This window comes from Punctularia strigosozonata (assembly GCF_000264995.1).
Source record: "Punctularia strigosozonata HHB-11173 SS5 unplaced genomic scaffold PUNSTscaffold_25, whole genome shotgun sequence".
NCBI classification, from domain to species: domain Eukaryota; kingdom Fungi; phylum Basidiomycota; class Agaricomycetes; order Corticiales; family Punctulariaceae; genus Punctularia; species Punctularia strigosozonata.
This window is the reverse complement of record NW_006767457.1, coordinates 19,063-36,595: the sequence shown is the minus strand read 5'-3', so window position 1 is coordinate 36,595 and position 17,533 is coordinate 19,063. Positions and strand designations below refer to the sequence as shown.

General features: G+C 58.0%; 6 protein-coding genes across 6 annotated transcripts; 4 read left to right on the top strand and 2 right to left on the bottom strand.

Annotated features, from left to right (window-relative positions):
• Window positions 1-1,666: 1,666 nt before the first annotated feature.
• Window positions 1,667-4,150, top strand: PUNSTDRAFT_116993 (MFS general substrate transporter; the record flags this gene model as incomplete). The annotated part of the gene is made up of 12 exons (XM_007389204.1): window positions 1,667-1,915; window positions 1,975-2,082; window positions 2,145-2,259; window positions 2,325-2,392; window positions 2,448-2,578; window positions 2,652-2,763; window positions 2,828-2,927; window positions 3,019-3,119; window positions 3,175-3,315; window positions 3,378-3,513; window positions 3,575-3,961; window positions 4,023-4,150. 12 exons carry the CDS (start codon window positions 1,667-1,669, stop codon window positions 4,148-4,150), a joined length of 1,776 nt encoding a protein of 591 aa, XP_007389266.1.
• A 610-nt stretch (window positions 4,151-4,760) lies between these two features.
• Window positions 4,761-8,512, top strand: PUNSTDRAFT_78056 (P-loop containing nucleoside triphosphate hydrolase protein; the record flags this gene model as incomplete). Its single annotated transcript, XM_007389203.1, has 6 exons — window positions 4,761-5,636; window positions 5,688-6,295; window positions 6,347-7,213; window positions 7,266-7,653; window positions 7,701-7,885; window positions 7,981-8,512. The coding sequence occupies 6 exons, from the start codon at window positions 4,761-4,763 to the stop codon at window positions 8,510-8,512; spliced, it is 3,456 nt and encodes a 1,151-aa protein (XP_007389265.1).
• A 1,492-nt stretch (window positions 8,513-10,004) lies between these two features.
• On the bottom strand, window positions 10,005-11,518 carry PUNSTDRAFT_78092 (uncharacterized protein; the record flags this gene model as incomplete). Its single annotated transcript, XM_007389202.1, has 3 exons — window positions 10,005-10,362; window positions 10,429-11,264; window positions 11,324-11,518. The coding sequence occupies 3 exons, from the start codon at window positions 11,516-11,518 to the stop codon at window positions 10,005-10,007; spliced, it is 1,389 nt and encodes a 462-aa protein (XP_007389264.1).
• A 359-nt stretch (window positions 11,519-11,877) lies between these two features.
• On the bottom strand, window positions 11,878-13,360 carry PUNSTDRAFT_109369 (carbohydrate esterase family 8 protein; the record flags this gene model as incomplete). The annotated part of the gene is made up of 6 exons (XM_007389201.1): window positions 13,007-13,360; window positions 12,684-12,944; window positions 12,447-12,621; window positions 12,282-12,368; window positions 12,029-12,213; window positions 11,878-11,952 (listed from the first exon to the last, which is right to left on the bottom strand). The coding sequence occupies exons 1-6, from the start codon at window positions 13,241-13,243 to the stop codon at window positions 11,878-11,880; spliced, it is 1,020 nt and encodes a 339-aa protein (XP_007389263.1). The 5' UTR covers window positions 13,244-13,360.
• A 272-nt stretch (window positions 13,361-13,632) lies between these two features.
• Window positions 13,633-14,602, top strand: PUNSTDRAFT_93966 (inorganic phosphate transporter). The gene is made up of 5 exons (XM_007389200.1): window positions 13,633-13,737; window positions 13,802-13,911; window positions 13,979-14,015; window positions 14,083-14,370; window positions 14,439-14,602. The coding sequence occupies exons 1-5, from the start codon at window positions 13,686-13,688 to the stop codon at window positions 14,510-14,512; spliced, it is 561 nt and encodes a 186-aa protein (XP_007389262.1). The 5' UTR covers window positions 13,633-13,685; the 3' UTR covers window positions 14,513-14,602.
• A 2,342-nt stretch (window positions 14,603-16,944) lies between these two features.
• On the top strand, window positions 16,945-17,520 carry PUNSTDRAFT_139486 (uncharacterized protein; the record flags this gene model as incomplete). The annotated part of the gene is made up of 2 exons (XM_007389199.1): window positions 16,945-16,951; window positions 17,030-17,520. 2 exons carry the CDS (start codon window positions 16,945-16,947, stop codon window positions 17,518-17,520), a joined length of 498 nt encoding a protein of 165 aa, XP_007389261.1.
• Between the last annotated feature and the right edge of the window lie 13 nt (window positions 17,521-17,533).

Genomic DNA, 17,533 nt, shown 5'->3' with positions numbered 1-17,533 from the left:
CCACATGCGTAGATCTCGAGCCCTAGCAAACGATAATTGAGATGTCCGTCCGTAGGTGCGAGTCTGGGAGACGCAACCACAACTTACGGGACGCCCCGCGCCACCATGAATAGCATTGGTATGAGTACGCCCTTGCCGTTTCTCCGCGCTGGCTCATGGCACTGGTGATGGTAAAGGGGAAGCTGTATGGCTCCTCATCGTAGGCCGGCGCAGTCAACAAGCCATAGGGACGTGGGCGGACTTGACACGACGAGCGGAGCGGCGTCCTCGAACGATTTCATCCTCTCTCACGCCGCCGCAAGTCACGCACGGCACAGAACCGGTGAAAATCCCTACTGATGTTCGATCCCTTAAGGGGTAAATTTTGACCAATTTCGGGGGTGATCAACTAGCCGCAAAGGGCTAAAATTCGGGGAATCGCATGAAACATGGTCCCAAAAGGGCGATTTTCGGGGCAACGGGCCAGTCGGGCAATATACAACGTTATGCTACGCTAGACTGTTGTCGGGTGTCCTAAACGAGGTGCTGACCTTCAGGATCATATGCCGACCTCGTTCAGTGTCAGCTGTCAGATGTCCTCGAGGCTCCCCTGTCCTCTTCAGATCTCACGATCACCTCCGTCTGCTACTTCAATAACAAAGGCGCCGTGAGTACCTGTCGACAACTTAACATCAGACTTCAAAAACGGAGAGCTTGCACCTTCAACGATGTCAATGAGTTGCCAGACGTGAACGCGACAATGTCCCGTAGTCAAGCTTTGATCATGAGCATCCGAAAAGATATGGTTTCGCGGGCTTAGCTAACCCCCCCTCGCTGGCGGGTCAAAGGGGAGGTCGAAGGGGAGGATTGCCATTCTGGACGGGGACCCACGCCCGGGGGGCCAAACGACTTTTTGGGCCGGGGAACGAGGCGGCGCATTCTTGCGATCGTGGAGGCAGTCGCTGATGCACGATGAGCGCTGCACACGCAAGGGTGATGGAACAAACATACTGCAACCAATGTCCTGTAATGGGAATTTGTGGTACCGATGAAACTTGTTTTCGGGCCCCGTTGTATCGAACCCCGCCGACGACGAAGCATTTTCGGGCACGCAGGCATGTAACATTTTGGCCTATGACCCTACTTTTTCGGGGAACGGCATCGAAGATTTCGCCCGCAAGCGGGCGGTTTTCGGGGATGCCGGGATCGAACCTCGACCAGGATTCTCACGGCACCCTTCTACGGACGAAGGCTTGGTCAGGGAGCCGGTCATCGCGCGTTTCCTCCGCGTATATGCGCATACATCAGCCATGGCATGGGGCGATTCAGCAATCCCCGAGCTCGTCTCAGCGAGATAATACACTTGGTCATTCTATCACGCAGGCGGAGGGCCAATAACGCGCTGAGCGGCCTAAACGGACAAAGACCTGCTGTACCTCAGAATCACCCAATACGGCATCCTCCAGCGCTGCCTTGACCAGGTCCTTATCGACGCCGTGCCCCCCGACGTAGATCGACGAAGAGCGTCTGTGCTCGTGCAAGCAGGAAGGGGCGGGCTTGAAGCGGGAGCGCGAAGCACCACAAATAACACATATCCGAGTTTTCAATCGGTGAGTCGCTTCCTTCTCTTCTCGCGACGCCCGCCAACCATGTCCACGCTGCCAGTTGAAAGTGCTCGCCCAGGAGGATGTCGCAAGATATTGCCGCTCACGGAACGAATGATACGTCTGCCGTCACCCTCAACCAGGCCCCTACTCCGGAGGCCGGCCCAAGTCGGACGAGTGCGAACGACGAGAAACGGACCGCAGAGAACGTCGTCTCGAATACTGGGGATGCGGAAGACGAAGGCCATGGGCAGACGCCCTCTGTCCGTTCACGTAACACGTGGAAGAGCGTTGGCCTGGTCACGACGTGTACGTTTGCCATGATGGCCAACGTGAGTATGACTTCCGGCACTCCTTCGCGAGTCAAAGCTGATTCAGTGCCCTTCTTTAGGCGTCTGCCAACACCAGTGCATCCATCGCATTCCCTACTATTGGGGCCAAACTGCATATACCCGAAGCTCGCCTGCAATGGATCGCCTCCGCGTACTCCTTGAGCAGCGTACGTCTACCGCTGAGCCACGAAACGTTTTCCGAAATCCCTGATTATGATATCGTGTCTAGGGCTGCTTGCTACTCTTCTTCGGGCGATTAGCTGATCTGTACGGTCGGAAACGCGCTTTCCTAGCTGGGTCGCTGTGCATGGTCGCCTTCAGCATCGGATGTGCGCTCGCGAAAGGCAAGTTGCCATCACATACGTCGATACGCACCACACTGGTACTGACCCTTGATACCGAACGGCAGACGAGATTACGCTCGATGTCCTTCGTGGGCTCCAAGGTTGCGGTGCTGCCGCCACTATCCCTGCTTCTGTACGTTTCCGGCATTGGGAATGTTGCTGGTTCAGTGGTCCTCATTTGTTGCCAGCTTGGTATCCTCGCACACGCTTTTCCGCCATCCCGGGCGCGCACGCTCGCCTTCGCCACCTTCTCCGCCGGCTCGCCCATCGGTGCCGCTTTCGGCATGATCATCGGCGGCGTTCTCACCCAATTGACAACGTAAGCAGCAAGTCTGACGCGTGTCTGCGTGGCTTGGGATGACGGCTCCGCTGACGCGTCGATTGTTGCCCAGCCCGACATGGCGGAGCACGTTCTGGTTCAGCACCGCGTTCGCGGCTGTGTGTCTCGTCGGCGGGTTCTTCTTCATCGACCCTGATCTGCCCAGTACCGAGAGTGACCGGAGGGTAAGCGCTTTTCTGCCTTGTCTCTGTAGGCCACTTCTCTGATCACCTTGAATGGCTTTCTTAGGTTGATTGGATCGGCGCCCTCTTGGCTACTGCCGGCTTGGTCTTAATCGTGTTTGTTCTGAGCGATGGCGAGCTGGCGCCTGATGAATGGAAGACGTCTTGTAAGTACACGACCCTCTCCCCGTGCCCGTTCATCCCATCCCCGTCAAGCCTCACTGGGTCGACAACTTCTAACAATGGCACCTCTTTCAGATATCATCGCCTTCCTCATCCTAGGCGTAGCACTTATCGTCGCTTTCCTCTTATGGCAAAGATACCTCGAGCGCGTGGCAGACAATCCCGATCCGTCAAAGGTTTGGTTGTAAAAACCAGGAGCATATCTCCCAGCCTGATACCCCGCCTTGACAGTCTCATGCCCGCAATCGCTGGACGCCGCCGCCGCTTATGCGTGTCAGCTTATGGGGTCGTGCGCACGGCAAGTTCGCCGCGATGCAGTTCGTGGCGTTCCTCAACTGGGCCTGCTTCATCGCCCTGCAATTCTGGATCCAGGTCAGCACGCAGCCGCCCTCCGGGCGTCGTTTTCGGCCGTGCTGACTCGTTCTCCTCGTCAGCTGTATTACCAGTCATACGTCGGCTTGAGTCCGATCCTGACCATGGTGCGACTCTTGCCGATGTTCGTGACAGGCGTCATCTGCAACGTCTTCGTCGCGCTGCTCATCGGCCGCGTGGACGTGATCTTCCTCGTCGGTAAGCCTCGCGACCTCTTCCCGCTTCGCGCCGTAACAACGTGCCTCCCGTTCAATCACAGTCACCGGCACCGTCCTCACCAGCTGTGGCGCGCTCCTCTTTGCGGTCATCGTCCCCTCCGCACCGTACTGGGCCTTCGGCTTCCCCTCCGCCGTCATCTCCGTCTTCGGCGCCGACTTCGTCTTCGCCTCCGGCACGCTCTTCGTCGCGAAAGTCGCGCTCCCGCACGAGCAGTCGCTCGCCGGCGCGCTGTTCCAGACGATGACCCAGCTCGGGACCGCGTTTGGGCTGACGATTTCGACGATCGTGTTTAATCGCGTATTGAAGCGCGAGTCGAGGGAGAGGGGGGTTAATACAAGCGGGGTGGACGCGTCGGCGGCGCCGAGGCCGGCGCAATTGGAGGCGTACAAGGCGGCGCAGTGGACGACCTTCGGGTTTGGAATGCTCGGTGCGTTGCGAAGGTGTCGTTTATGTCGGGACAATGTCGCTGATGAAATGTCGTCGTTTAGCCACTGCGCTTGCGCTGATTTACCTCCGCAACGTGGGTATCATTGGCGCATCTCATAAGAAGAAGGGCAAAACCGCACCCGAGGCACCTGCCGCGGACGGCAGCGACGCCGAGAAAGCGCATGCATAGCGCGCGTGCCCAAAAAAATTGAGGATTTCAACATCCTTTATAATAGACAGGGTACGCCATTTTCCGGCGTTTTGGACTCTTCTGGTTAAACTGAGCGATGGCTTGCAGGATTATACTATGCGCAGTGATGATGGTATTCTCGTGTGCTTCATGTACGACAGCTTCACGGAAACATGTTGTTCCCATTATGGATATGCTGTCCGTGCTCCCATTCCCGATCTTGAAGAGCGCAAGATAACAACGGCACCGCATGCATAGAAGCGGTCTTAGAGAAGCGGTCTTTGAAGGTCCATGTTGACGCTACCTTTCGGATACCCGTCTCTCTGCCCCTCCATCCTACTCATGCCGTACCAGCTCATTGTCCTGAATGACAGCAACGAGAGGCGCGGTCTGACCTCAGGCATCTCTGAAGATAACCCCTCGACGTTCAGGATTCCGATTAGCTATGGGCAGCCAGTGGACACGTGTTCCTCCCACGCTTCACTTCCATGCTGTATAGTTAACAGCATCCCGCTGCTCGAATGGGAGGAGCTGTACAGATACAAGAGCCCGCACGACCCCCAGGCGACGCCTCGATGCACCTTGACCATCAACCATCATCTCCTACACCATGAGCGTCGACGCTAGTCGTGCTACCCGGTTGACGAAGGTCTTCAACAACGCCTGCAAAGGGCAGAAGCTCAGCGGACTGGCTTATGTGCACTTCTTGCAGGCTATATGCGTCCAGCCGTCACCGGCGACGTGTCTCAATGCGATCGTGACATCGCCCAATGGGATCACAACGTTCAAAAACGCGATTTGCTCCGACATATCGCCCGTGTTCTGCAACGGGCTCGGAGCAGAAGTCTTGGCCTATTTCTCGTCTCCGGACCTCACCGCCATCGCTGGAGGTGATTTCCTGAGACGAGTTTGCGAGGCAGTGGTGGATCCACCCGTATTTTGGGACTCATTCATCACGGCATTCAAGAACGGCAATTTGCAAGTGAAGGCTCAGCGTACATTCGCAACGTTTTTGCTACGCCTTCTTGAGATCCTCCTTCCGGATGCAGTCGCGTCCTACCGCGAACTCGCACGCGACCCCGATATCATCACTCCTTTACTCAACTCCCCCGAAGCAGACATTCATGACGTTGCCGCGAGGATTAAAGCCATCGCCGATCCCTTCGACATCGGTTTCTCGGCCGCAAGGACACAGGATGGTCCAGGTGGGAGGCATGATAACGATAAAGTTGATTTCCGCCGGATAGCCATCGTTCCGACTATACAGGAGATCCGATGCAAGAAGATGCCTTTCCTTCGGGCTAGCGACGAGCTCGAGGATCCAGTGACGAAGAAGACACGACTTTTGGACTATCTTGATAGTCAATTTCGACTACTTAGGGAGGACATGCTCTACGAGGTGCGCGAGGAGCTGAATACGCACTTGAACCAGAAGCGCATGAATTCCTGCGCCATCGACTTCCTGGCCCTAGACGACGTCCGTTACGTACCGATGGTGGCCGCGGATGACGAGCGGCCTAGGGACCCTTGGCGTAAGGAACCTCGGAGTAGGGACCCCCGGCGGTATCCTTGGGCCATCTGTTTGAGCAGCATTGTTGATTTTCCACAACTCGCGAGGGTACATAACGACTATCATGCGCGCAAGCGTTGGCTCGATGATAAGAAAAATCGAAACTTCATCAAGCACCAGTCTTCTGTGTTGCTGAAAGTGGACGACGAACTGCTCACGCTCGCCAACATCCATCGCGACGTAGATTACCTCGCTCTGAACCCTCCCGTCATCATCCTCCAGATTCAAGGCGCTGCCAACATATCCCGTGCGCTACTGAGGCTCAAACTTGCCAAACGAATCTCCATCGTACCTGTATTCCTCCCGTTATTCGCGTACGAACCTGTCCTCAAAGCCATCCAGCACACGTCACACATTCCGCTTGAAGAAGAACTTCTAAATTGGTCGCCGTCCGATCCGCCGAGTCTGGTAGACAACGGCACGGAGAGTCTGGTGGATGCCTTGCTCAGAAACCCTACCAGAGATTTGAGAACGATCCTTGATATTCCGATTAGCGTCCGCCTTGATAAGTCTCAGGTCGATTCGCTCATTCTTGGCCTTACCCAAAAGGTCTCCCTGATTCAAGGTCCTCCTGGGTAAGTCCGCTGTGCTCCTCTGGCACTTCATCAATTGATGCGGTGCTATAGGACCGGGAAGTCGTTCATAGGCGCTCTCCTCGCCAAGTCTCTCTACGACTTCTCCAGTGGCAAGATCTTGGTCGTCTGCTATACCAACCACGCCTTGGATCAGTTCCTCGAGGATCTCATGAAAATTGGCATACCGTCGTCCGAAATGGTACGCCTCGGGAGCAAATCAACTCCGGCCACGGAGCCGTTGCTTCTCCGCAACCAGGGATATTCTTATCGACGCAGCCCTGACGAATGGGATACCATTAATTTTTACAAGGAACGGATCGCGGACTGTGACTACGACCTAGAACATGCCTCATCGCAGTTTATGAACACCACCTCCAGCCTCGAAGGCCTTCTGGATTGTATCGAGCTCCACGACGAACGGTTCTACGGTGCTTTCAGGATCCCAGAACGCGTCGACGACATGCGAGTCATTGGGGTAAACAACAAGGCCGTTGACTCTGAGTACCTCATACGACGGTGGGATCAGGGTAAAGATGCAGGCGTCTTCAGAAACGAGCCCAACGTCGTTGAGACGGCCGACGTCTGGCGCATGTCGGTGCCTGCACGCCAAAACAAGTTGAAGAGCTGGCGGGAACGAGCGCTTCAGGAGCAAATACACAAAATTACGGACATGGTGGAGAAGTACAACATGTACGTTCGGGCCCTGGACTCGATGTTTGCGGCAGGCAGGCATGAGCCTCTACTCCATGCTCGCATCATCGGTTGCACGACAACGGCAGCCGCTATGTACCGGGAAGCTCTTTGTGATGCTGGCCCAGAGGTGTTGCTGGTCGAAGAGGCTGGCGAAATCCTGGAATCACACGTGCTGACGGCTTTGTCGCCGAAGACGAAGCAACTCATCTTGATTGGTGACCACAAGTACGTGTCTCATCCACCCGAGTTCACGGGCCCGTCTGACGTACGTGGATAGGCAATTACGACCTAAAGTGAACAACTACTTGCTGACTGTAGAGAAGGGCGAAGGTTACGATTTGAATCGCTCGCTATTCGAGCGTCTCATCCTCAAAGGTTATCCTCATGAAGCGCTAAGCCAGCAACACCGAATGAGGCCGGAGATTTCGTCCCTTGTGCGAAACCTTATGTATCCAGATCTCGTTGATGCGCCTTCGACTTCCAGTCGTCCCGACCTCAGAGGCTTCCAAAGCAACATCGTGTTCGTTCACCATGAGCACCCGGAGGGGGAACTCAAGGACCTACAACCAGAGCAGCTGGGATTGGATGTCGGTCGCAAATCGAGCAAGATCAACCATCACGAGGTTGAGATGGTTCTCAAGATCCTTCGATATATTGATCAACAGGTTAGTTTGAGGTGACCTACGCCGTTCTCGCGCTCACGGTTGAGTAGGGATATCGGAGGGATGAAGTCGTCATCCTTACGCCATACCTAGGACAATTGCGGGCGTTACAGACAGCTCTGAAGGACACAAATGATCCAGTACTTGCCGACCTCGACAACGCGGACATGATCAAAGCGGGTCTTATCTCCTCCGTTGTTGGGGGAACGTCTAAAGCTCCTATTCGGCTGGGTCAGTGCATTTCAGTCTTCGAACATATCATGAAGTTAATTGATCTTCATTCTCGTAGCCACCATCGGTGAGCAGCAGTCATCTTACAATCGTCAAGAGATCCTTCACCTGTTATCTAGACAATTACCAAGGAGAAGAGAGCGACATTGTCATCGCCTGCCTAACCCGCAGTAATGATCGGAATGACATCGGGTTCATGTTCGCCGAAGAAAGACTCAACGTCCTGCTTTCACGCGCCCGCAACGCGCTCATTATGATAGGAAACTCAAACACGTTCCAGAACGCGCGGAAGGGCAAGGAGGCCTGGAAGAATCTATTTGATTCCCTCAAAGCGAAAGGACACTTTTACGATGGTGTGCCAATCCAGTGCGAGCGCCACCCATCGCACAAGAAGATTCTTCGTGCCCCAGAGGAGTTCGACCAACACAGCCCCAACGGCGGATGTCTGAAACTTTGGTGCGCGGGTACTATCAGATTGTTTTGCGAGGTCCGCGGACTGACCATAAGTTCAGCGGAGCGGGGCTACGGTGCGGACACAAATGCCCGTCTGCATGCCACCACATTGTCGACCATTCGAAGGTGCCATGCGAGAAGGTTTCATCTTGGAAATGCAAGGAAGGTCATGTTGTGAACTGGGTTTGTCAAACGGGAAAGCCTACCGCTTGCGGGTTGTGCGATCGCGCACGGAAAGAGCTTTGACGAAAGATCCGTGCTAAGCTCGAGGAGAAGTACGCTCAGGAGATGGATGCTGCAGTAGATGTCGCGCTCGCCGAAGAACATCGCAACGCTCTCATCCGGAAGGAGAGAGTCTCGAAGGAAGCTGTGGTTGGCGAAATCCATCGAAGCAGATTATCAACATTAGATGATGTCCCCGAAGGACGGCCAACTGCATCATCCAATGCAAGCCATCCGAATGCCCCCCGCTCCTCTCCTTACATGCTGCCTTCAGACGCCAGCTTGGATAATCGCCTCGCGATCGAGCGCCTCTTGCAATACCTCACCCCGGAGCGGTGCTTCAACATCATGAAGAGCTCGTTGGCCAAGAAGTCAATTCGTGTCGACGAGCTAGACGACGAGTCCTCTCCAGCCAAGGAACGCGTGCTGACGCTCATTGGGAAGCTGGTAGCTCTTCCCTCGTGGGGCAATCTACGGGATATGCGAACGCTCGTCAAGTCGTTTGTATCAATAGGAGCGACTGCGACGCGAGGCGGCGGACGCGGAGGCGCGGCGGCGGCTGGAGCAAGCGAGGCAGTTGGCTGAGCGTTTGAAACAAGCGAGCAAGCGCGTATCAATGCGGCGCGGCAGCAGGCGGAGAGGCAGAGGCAGGAGGAGCAACGGAGGCAGACGAAGCTGCGGCAGATGGGCGTGTGCGTACAAGGTTTCCAATGGATCAAGCAGGCTGGGGGTTACCGATGCGCCGGAGGCTCCCACTTCGTCCACGAATCGGCACTTCGGTGATGTATCCGAGAATCAGATCCTCGTATTAGACTGTCGAAAGTGCTATGATACAAACAATTTACCAGGAGACAACGCTAGTGTACAACAATGTGTGTGCTGTTCAGACCCACGTCGCGCACAGTCGATGTCCCATGAAATCTCACAGGGCTCAGCTCTGATTAGAGCTTCTCCTTGAACCGGCTGCCGGCCCGACCCCGCGAGTTCTCTTCCTCATCCGTAGCAGGTCCGCCATCGGCGTCCGCATCCTCGTCGGTGCCAGGCTCCGCATCCGCGTCGGGAGCGGCGCTGCTGCTCCCCTCGACGAAGCTCCCCGCGGGGACGTCCTCCGCCGGCGGCACGTGGGGGGAACGGCCCTCCGGCGCCTTCTCCTGCTGGCGCTTGCTGGGCTTGCGCGTCACGCCGGGATCGGTGAGCTGCACGCCCTTGGACGAGCCCTTCTCGTTGACGGCGTATCCGTTCGCGCCCGTCGCGCCGTGCGAGTAGCGCGGGGGCTCTTCTTCTTCTTCGTCGCCGGTGCCGGCGTCTTGGTAGAGGTCGGCCTCGCCGTCCGCGTCCTGCTCGACACCGTCGCCTTCATCCTCTTCTTCGTCCTCGACGCTGCTTCCGTCCTCTTCGTCGCTCTGTTGGGACGCCAATGAGCACGGTGGACACGATGAAGACAGCGCTCAACTCACCCCCTCTTCACTTTCGTACCCGGCGGCGCGGACGGCGGCCATGACGGGCCCGCCGCGCTCGACGCTCTCGCTGGCGACGAGGTAGCGGCTGCAGAGCATCCTGAGGTCGTTCCACCACTCCATGAGCTCCGAGTGGTTCCGGGCGCGGAAGGTGTAAGCCTGGGTGGAGGAGCGGCCGAGGGTGGACATGCGCTTGCGGATGGACGACTTGCCGGTCGACTTGTTGAGCGGGGAGAGCTCGATGTGGAACTTGTGCGAGCCCGAGAGCGAGGTCGCGGACGTGGGCGGGCCGAGGGTGCAGGCGGGGAGGAAGAGAGAGAAGACGGGCTGGGTGCTCTGGCGCGGGTCGCTGGGTGGTAGAAACAACAATCAGGTTATGGACGGGCGATAGGGGAACAGGGAAGTGCGCGCGCACCTAGATGCGAATTCGTGAAGGAAGCCGGCGGGGGTGAGGACGTAGTACGCCTCCTTGTAGTGGCGCGTGTAGCGCTTTTTGCGCTCGAGGTAGCCGGCGTGGACGGCGACGACGCTCGGGTCTTCTTTGCTCGGGTAGCGGATGTGGTCCGGGTTGCGGAGCGGCGTCTCGGGATCGACGAGCTGGTCGGAGCGGGCGCTGAACGCGATCCACTCGCGGTCGGGCTCGACGCCGGCCATAGCGTCGCCCATCGCGCGCCAGGTCGCCTGCACTTCGGCGCTGGTGCGGGCCTGCCAGTCGGCGAACGTGGCCCAGGCGGACTGGAGCGCGCGGACGAGGCCCTCCTCAAAGTGCGCCGAGTTTTGCTGCATGACGATGATCGACTTTTGGAGGGCGTTCTCGGCGTGGACCTGCTTGGTGAGCTGGGCGCGGACGGCGGCGTTGGCGACGTAGGGGTCGGCGCGGGAGGTGACGGAGAGGGGCGTGTTCTTGAAGACGGAGATGGAGGTGGAGAGTTCGCCGACGAGGCGGGCGGAGAGCTCGCGCTCCTTGGCGACGGCGGTGGCGAGCTTGCCGGTGTCGTTCTGGATGTTCTTCACGTGGGCTTTGATCTCGGCGTGGAGCTTGTGGAGGTGCTGGACGATGGAGGAGTCGAGGGTGCGTCCAAGGTTGGCGTGCTGGTCGGCGATGGCGCGCGTCTTGTCGCGGACGGCGTAGAAGACGTCCTGGAGGCCGCCTTCGCCGAGGAACTGGTTGCCGGCGCGGAAAGGGACCTGGATGACGGCGCCGAGCTTGGTGAGCTCCTTGGCGGTGTTGTTCTGGATGTCGGCGATGCCCTGGAGGGGAGAGATATGAGTCGTGCGCGGGGCGTTCGAGGATCTCAGAGCGTACGGACCTCAAAGTAGGCGATGAGCTGCTTGACGATGGCTTTCCATGCGGTGAAGCGCTCGATGAGGACGTCCGAGGGGCGGAGGTCTTGCGGTGCCGTCGCCTTCTGGACGAGGGACTGGGCGCGCGAGCGGGTCGAGCGATGGCTCGTGCGCGATATGGACGTCGCGCGCGACAGCGAGGCAGAGTCGTTGCCGTTCATGTCGATGGGGGTCGTCGTCGTCGTCGTCGTGATTTCGTGGTGGTGGTCGTTGTGCGGGATGACGAGGACAGGGGGAGGCGAGGCGTTTATATGAACAGTTCGGGGGCGGGCGTCGAGCGCGAGCTGATGACGTCGGGGCGCGATCGACGACACGCCGTCTCGGCAGAGCTTCACTCCACTCTTCGTCGTACGTTACTGATATGTTTACATCCGAGTTCCGACACCGTGGATTCGTTACACCGACAGCCTATGCTACGAGTTGACCCGAGGCGACCAACAGCGCGATGCCGACACGTCGAGCACCTCCTGCGGGACTTGTATGCACCAAACGACATGTTACACCGACCGGTCTCATACGGTCACAGGTAGCTCTCGTCCACCCAATCCGCCCATCCATTCCCGAGCGCAAACGTGATGTTATACCTGCTCGCTTCCTATGTCAACATGCGTTTAAATCAGCTGCCTGGCAAGGTCGATTTTGAAAAAATAAAAATAAAAAAATCCACGCACCTCGTCCGTGAGTAACGTCGTAAAGTTCGGCCGCTGCGGGTGCGCGGGCACGCCGGGGCCGTAGGTGTCGTGTTCCGCGAAGAGGACGTGGTCGGTGCGCTCGTCGCCGGGGTGCCACGGGTTCCACATCTTCGGTGCCATCGGCACGGTGACGAACGTCGACTTGAACACCACCCGGGCGTAGTCTGCGCGGCGGGGGGTATCACATAAAAAAAGACGGAAAAGGAGGAAGGAAAAAGAACGGGCGCCGCACCGCCCCACGGTCTGCCAAAGTACACGTTCCCGCTCGTGTTCGCCCACGCGTCGGCCGTCTTGACGAGCGCGTTTCGCTCGAACAGATCTGAGCGGCGATGCCCGATCTCAGAAATTCACAGGGCACGAGGGGCGGAGAGGTACCGGGGGCGCCCGGGCGACTCACATATGCCCGAGTCGTTCGTCTGTCGCCCCGACGCGGTCACGTTCGCGGGCGCGGTGACGGCGATCGTGTTATGCTTGAAATACGCCTGTCCGAGGCGGCCGAACACGAAATCGATGCCGCCCTCGATGCGCGAGCGGAGGTAGACCTGCGCGCCCTGGTTCGCGAGCAGCACGTCCTTAAACCACACCCGTCATTCCCTTTTTTTTTTTTTCGTCCCACACTCTCGCCGTGACGAACCTGATAGCCGTACAGCCCGCATCCGTAGACGCCGACGCGGTCGCCGTAGTTGGAGAGCGCGATGGCCTGGTTGGCCTGGTTGACGCCGCGGGGGAGGCCGAAGGTGTTCCGGACGTCGAGGTTGTAGAGCGCGACGTGCGGGGCCTCGATCCGGAGCGTGCCCGAGAGGTCGTTCGAGCCGGCGGTCGTCGCGTCTTTGTGGTCCGTGAGGGTGACGGTGTTGAGCGCGTAGGTCGCCGTGTCGAGCGTGTAGCCGTATAGCTTGCACCTCCGTCAGGACCGTGGGGTCATGGGGGAGTCGAAGAGAAAGAGAAAGAGCATACCGTGGTCGGCCCACTGCGCGTGATGTTGACTTGCTCGGCGTATGTGCCCGGGTAGATGAATACGCTCTGGGGCGAGGTATCGTTCGAGAGCGCGTTCACGGCCGCGCTGATCGAGGTGAACTCGCCGGGCTGGGTTCCTCTCGGGCGGACGACGAGAGCGCCGCGCGGGGGTGCGATGCGGATCCCCGCTAGGACGAGGTCGGCCGTTAGGAGCACCAGGAGGGCGAGGGCGACCATCTTCGACCTGCACCGAAGGAACCTCACGGTGATTTATACTCCCGTCGTCGGATTCAACACTCGATGTATATGTGGTCGGAAGCACATGATGAAGGCTCGCTGTTGCACGGACGAGGCGGGCCGGCGGGGCAAGGTCATCCACCGAGGTCAGGAGCAGAGACGCGAACGCAAGCTCAGGCACGAGAAGGGACATGGCGCGCTCGAGGACCGAGTACGCTGTTGCGCCGACATATACGCTGAGCTCGTACATCCAACATATCGGCGATACAGCCCTTTATTTTGCCCCAATTGCATCCGTGAAAGGCAGCGTTTCCTCCCAAAACACCGGCGCTTAATCTTTCGCGTCGACGTTCCGCGCTCGCAGCTCGTCCGCCACGTCTTCTGCACCACCTCTGCCCTCCTCCGCTTCTTCTCTCGGCCGTCCACTCCTACCCTCGGCACCATGTCCAACCCGGCCGTCCAGAACCTGGTCATCTCTCTCGTGGTCATGCAAGGTCTGTTGCGCCTCCCGCACCCACTCGTGCGCTAACGCGCCCCTCTCGGTTATCTTTTCTGCAGTCGCCCGGAAGATCGACTTCACGGACCCGCAGGTGCTCACGTACGCCCGGATAGGCTACGTCGCGAGCCAGCTCATCATCCTCGGCACCTACTTCTTCGTCTCGCACAAGGTACGTAACCCTCCGTGACGCGTCCAACTCCACTCGCTCACCTCACCTCACCTCCTCTCCCCACCAGATCACGACGAAGAACGACCAGACCGTTCTCAAATATGGTGACGCATCCCCCGCCTCGCCCTCGCCCTCCGCCGTCCCCCTGCTAAACCCCAACTTTCCTCCCAGTCGAACCCGCGAACCCGATGACCCAAGACGACGGCAAGCTCGTCACCACCACCGTGCGCGACTACGACCTCTCCGAGACCTCCAAGCTCCTCCGCGGCGCCTACATCGGCATCGCCATGATGGCCTTCCTCCACGGCTACCTCGGCTACACCCAGCCGCTCTTCATCCAGGCCCTCATGGGCCTCAAGAACCTCTTTGACGCCAAGCCCGTCGCCATCCACCTCTTCGGAAAGCCCGCGGAGGGCGACCTCAAGCGCCCCTTCAAGGGCGCCGGCGGCATGTTCGGTGGTCAGTCAACGGCCCCCCCCCTTCCCCGCTTTCCATTATTCACACCCAGTTCTCTGTTATTTATCCAGCTGCGGCAGAACCCAAAACCGACGCAGCTTCCATCGCCGAGGCGGAGAAGAAGATCGGCAAGAAGGAGGAGTAGAGAGTTTACATTGCGCAAAACTCACTCCTGTTGTATCCCTGCTCGATGTTATTCTACGCGTCACATAAAAAAAAAACTCTTTATCTCTACTTGCGTGTGATGATCCACGCGCGCGACCTCAGCGATAGTTTCTTCTCTGTTTCGTGCGTGCGGCAGCGAAGGGCAAGCAGCGCATCGACATTATATACTGATGATTACAGGATTGGGTAACGTGTGGCGAACAATACGGCTCTAGGTTATCGACGTGGGGACGGGTGCATGCAAGTTCTAGAAGGCAGATCGCCGCGTGGCCTCGGCGTCGGACGCGGTGGACGCTGATACATGACGAGCCCATTCCTTGACCGCGTCCTCGGCGCGAGCCTTGTCCAGCTGAGCCCGAGTAGACGCGATCAGGGCCATGGACGACTGGACCATGTCGAGCGCGGGGGCGTCCTGTCGACCCGCGCGTTCGGCCTGCAGCCGGCCGCGCGGCTCGGACGCGCCGGACTGGGACGCCAACGCGTCCATAAAACGGACCCATGCTTGGGCCACGTCTTCGGTATAAGCCTCGTCCAGCTGGGCACGCGTCGACGCGATCAGGGCCATGGGCGGCTTGACGATATCCACCGCGGAGGCTTCCTGCGGATGCGCCGCGTACGGCTCCGATACGCTGCTGACGGTGGGCGCCCTATTATTATCTTGGCTCGACGCAGGCTCGGCGGTGAGGACTTTGGCGTAGACCTCGTCCTGTTGCGCGGGAGTCAACGTCGTGCCGACCAGTTCTATGGATCGCTGCACGGCCGGATCGGCGAGTCCCTGACCCGCCTGTCGAGGTGCGTGTTCGCACAGCTCGGACGGACCGATCTGTCCTGTGGAGGACGGCTCTGACGCCGTGGCCACGACTTCGGCGTAGACCTCTTCCAACCCAGCTCGGGTCGTCGCGACGAGGTCCTTAGACCGCTCGACGATAGCTGGAACCTGTATACATGCGTATCTCCGTCAAGACGCCAGGACAAAACCTTGAGACGGACCCGGGACGTATGCGTACTTACGGCCAGAGTCTCTGACGTCTCTGACGTCGACGCGGACGCTCTCCCGTTTTCGAGTTTCTTCTTCTCTCTCGCACCACGCAGGTTGCGCATGCGAGAATGTTTGGCTTTCGACCATTTGCCCATCGCAGCGTGAGCGTTCGGGGCAAAAGTTTTTTTGGGGGCACCGGCCTTTTGGTTTCCTCGCTGCCTTTAGCGCCCAACGGGAGGCGTTCCGATGACGTCGGCCCTTTCACTGTATTGTACGTACTTGCAACATTCTCCTCGCCGGGTCGTGAAGGTTTCGTGGTCACGTCACCAGGCAACATATTGTTAGCCTGGACCTTCTCCGGCCTTCTCGTCAGGCAAATGAAGACTCGCAGACCAGAGAACTTTGACGCACATCTACATTGGATATACAGGCCAGTAGCGCATGGCTATCACAGCTGAACCAGTCGCGTCGAGCTCTCAAAAGTTGGACCTAAAACGGAAGGCTTCACAATATTTTCACATGACTTTGGCATGACTATTCCTAATAAGGCAAACCCCCTTTCTAGGATGGAGCCTGACCTGAGCTGTAATAGCCATGCCTCCTCCCAAAAGAATCTCCTACGTGCGTAATCGTGTCTTCAAGATTGAATGGGCGTCTTTGGATCCATAAGCGTTTGGGCGCGGCTCTCTGTTTGCGTAAACGGGATCGTCCATCAAGGTTCGGTTGGACTATCGCCGTCGCGGTCCTCCTAACGTATCATCTCCATCTCAAACCTCCCGAGCGTGCCGTGATATGGAACTTAGCTCAAACGAACCGTGACTGTGGCTGAGCGCTGAACTTCCGATATGAGTTCTCCGAATGCTACCAAGTGGAGAGGCCCGATCGCGAACATCAGGAAAAGCCCCCTCTGGCAATTTTCTACATATATACATATATGATTTGTGATTTGACTATATTCTGTCTAAAACATCACAAAAAAGCCAAAAAATCCCATAAAACTGTCAAATCATGACAGATGACAGACCATTTAGAGGACTGATTTATAGGTCTGAGGGGTATTCAAACTACTGACATAGAATGTGGTTGCAGTGTCAATAACATAAGAACTAGTTCATGTCCAAGGGGCTTGAAAACCAAATGTAGATATAAGTGTTGGAGTTGGGAATTGATACTTTACTGCTGACACCTCACCCTTGCATGGGCCCCTCTGTAATATCATATCATCCTATATAGTCCTGGCTCATATACACATCCTGCATGCACATCTGAAAAGCTGGAGTTTTCTGTAGCTAACAACACAATTATGTACCCTGGCTAAGTTCACTATTAAGTGATAACTAAACACTGTTGTGATGCTCTATCCTCAGGTAGAGGACTTTTCTTGTATCCCATTCAACTGCCATTGACAACTTCTTGAACTCAAGTATATGTGTATGTCCTGTGGGATTGCTATAGTGGCCAACGCGGACTTAGAGATTCTGCGCGAACTAACGCGTCACGTGACCTGACCGTGAACAGTTTGCCCCTCCGGCTTGTCGTCTCGGCCCACCGCGCTGGCAAGTGCGCCCGGCGCCACGCTTGCAAGTGCGCACAGTATCGTGCAAGTCCCCGTGCCCGCCGTCACACCCCGCCCTGAGGACTCGAAGCGCCCGCCCTGCCGCCCCAGGACTCGAAGTGTCTGCCCCGCCGCCCCCGCCCGCCCTTGCCGTTTGCCCGGCCCCGAGCGCGAGCCGGTTGGCGGCTCGCGCTCGACGCAGCTTCCCCCGCCCGTCCCGACCTGTCGCGCGCCCATTCCAGAGCGCGAGCCGCCAACGCGGTTGCGCTCGACGCCCCGTTCACCCCGCCCCTGCCGTCTGCCCTTCCCCGAGCTTGAGCCGCCAATGCGGTTGAGCTCGGCGCCGCGTCGCCTCCCCCACCCTCCGTTCGCTCAGCCCCGAGCACGAGCCGCGAATGCGGTCGCGCTCGGCGCAGTTACCCCTCCCCTCCCGTTCGCCCAGCCCCGAGCGTAAGCCGGTGTGTTTT

Bases quoted from the DNA above. Each gene is read 5' to 3' on its own strand.
- PUNSTDRAFT_93966 (XM_007389200.1), top strand. From the start codon at position 13,686: ATGTCCAACCCGGCCGTCCAGAACCTGGTCATCTCTCTCGTGGTCATG. The intron at 14,016-14,082 runs GTGACGCATCCC...CTTTCCTCCCAG, and splicing joins CCAGACCGTTCTCAAATATG to TCGAACCCGCGAACCCGATG. The intron at 14,371-14,438 runs GTCAGTCAACGG...TTATTTATCCAG, and splicing joins CGCCGGCGGCATGTTCGGTG to CTGCGGCAGAACCCAAAACC.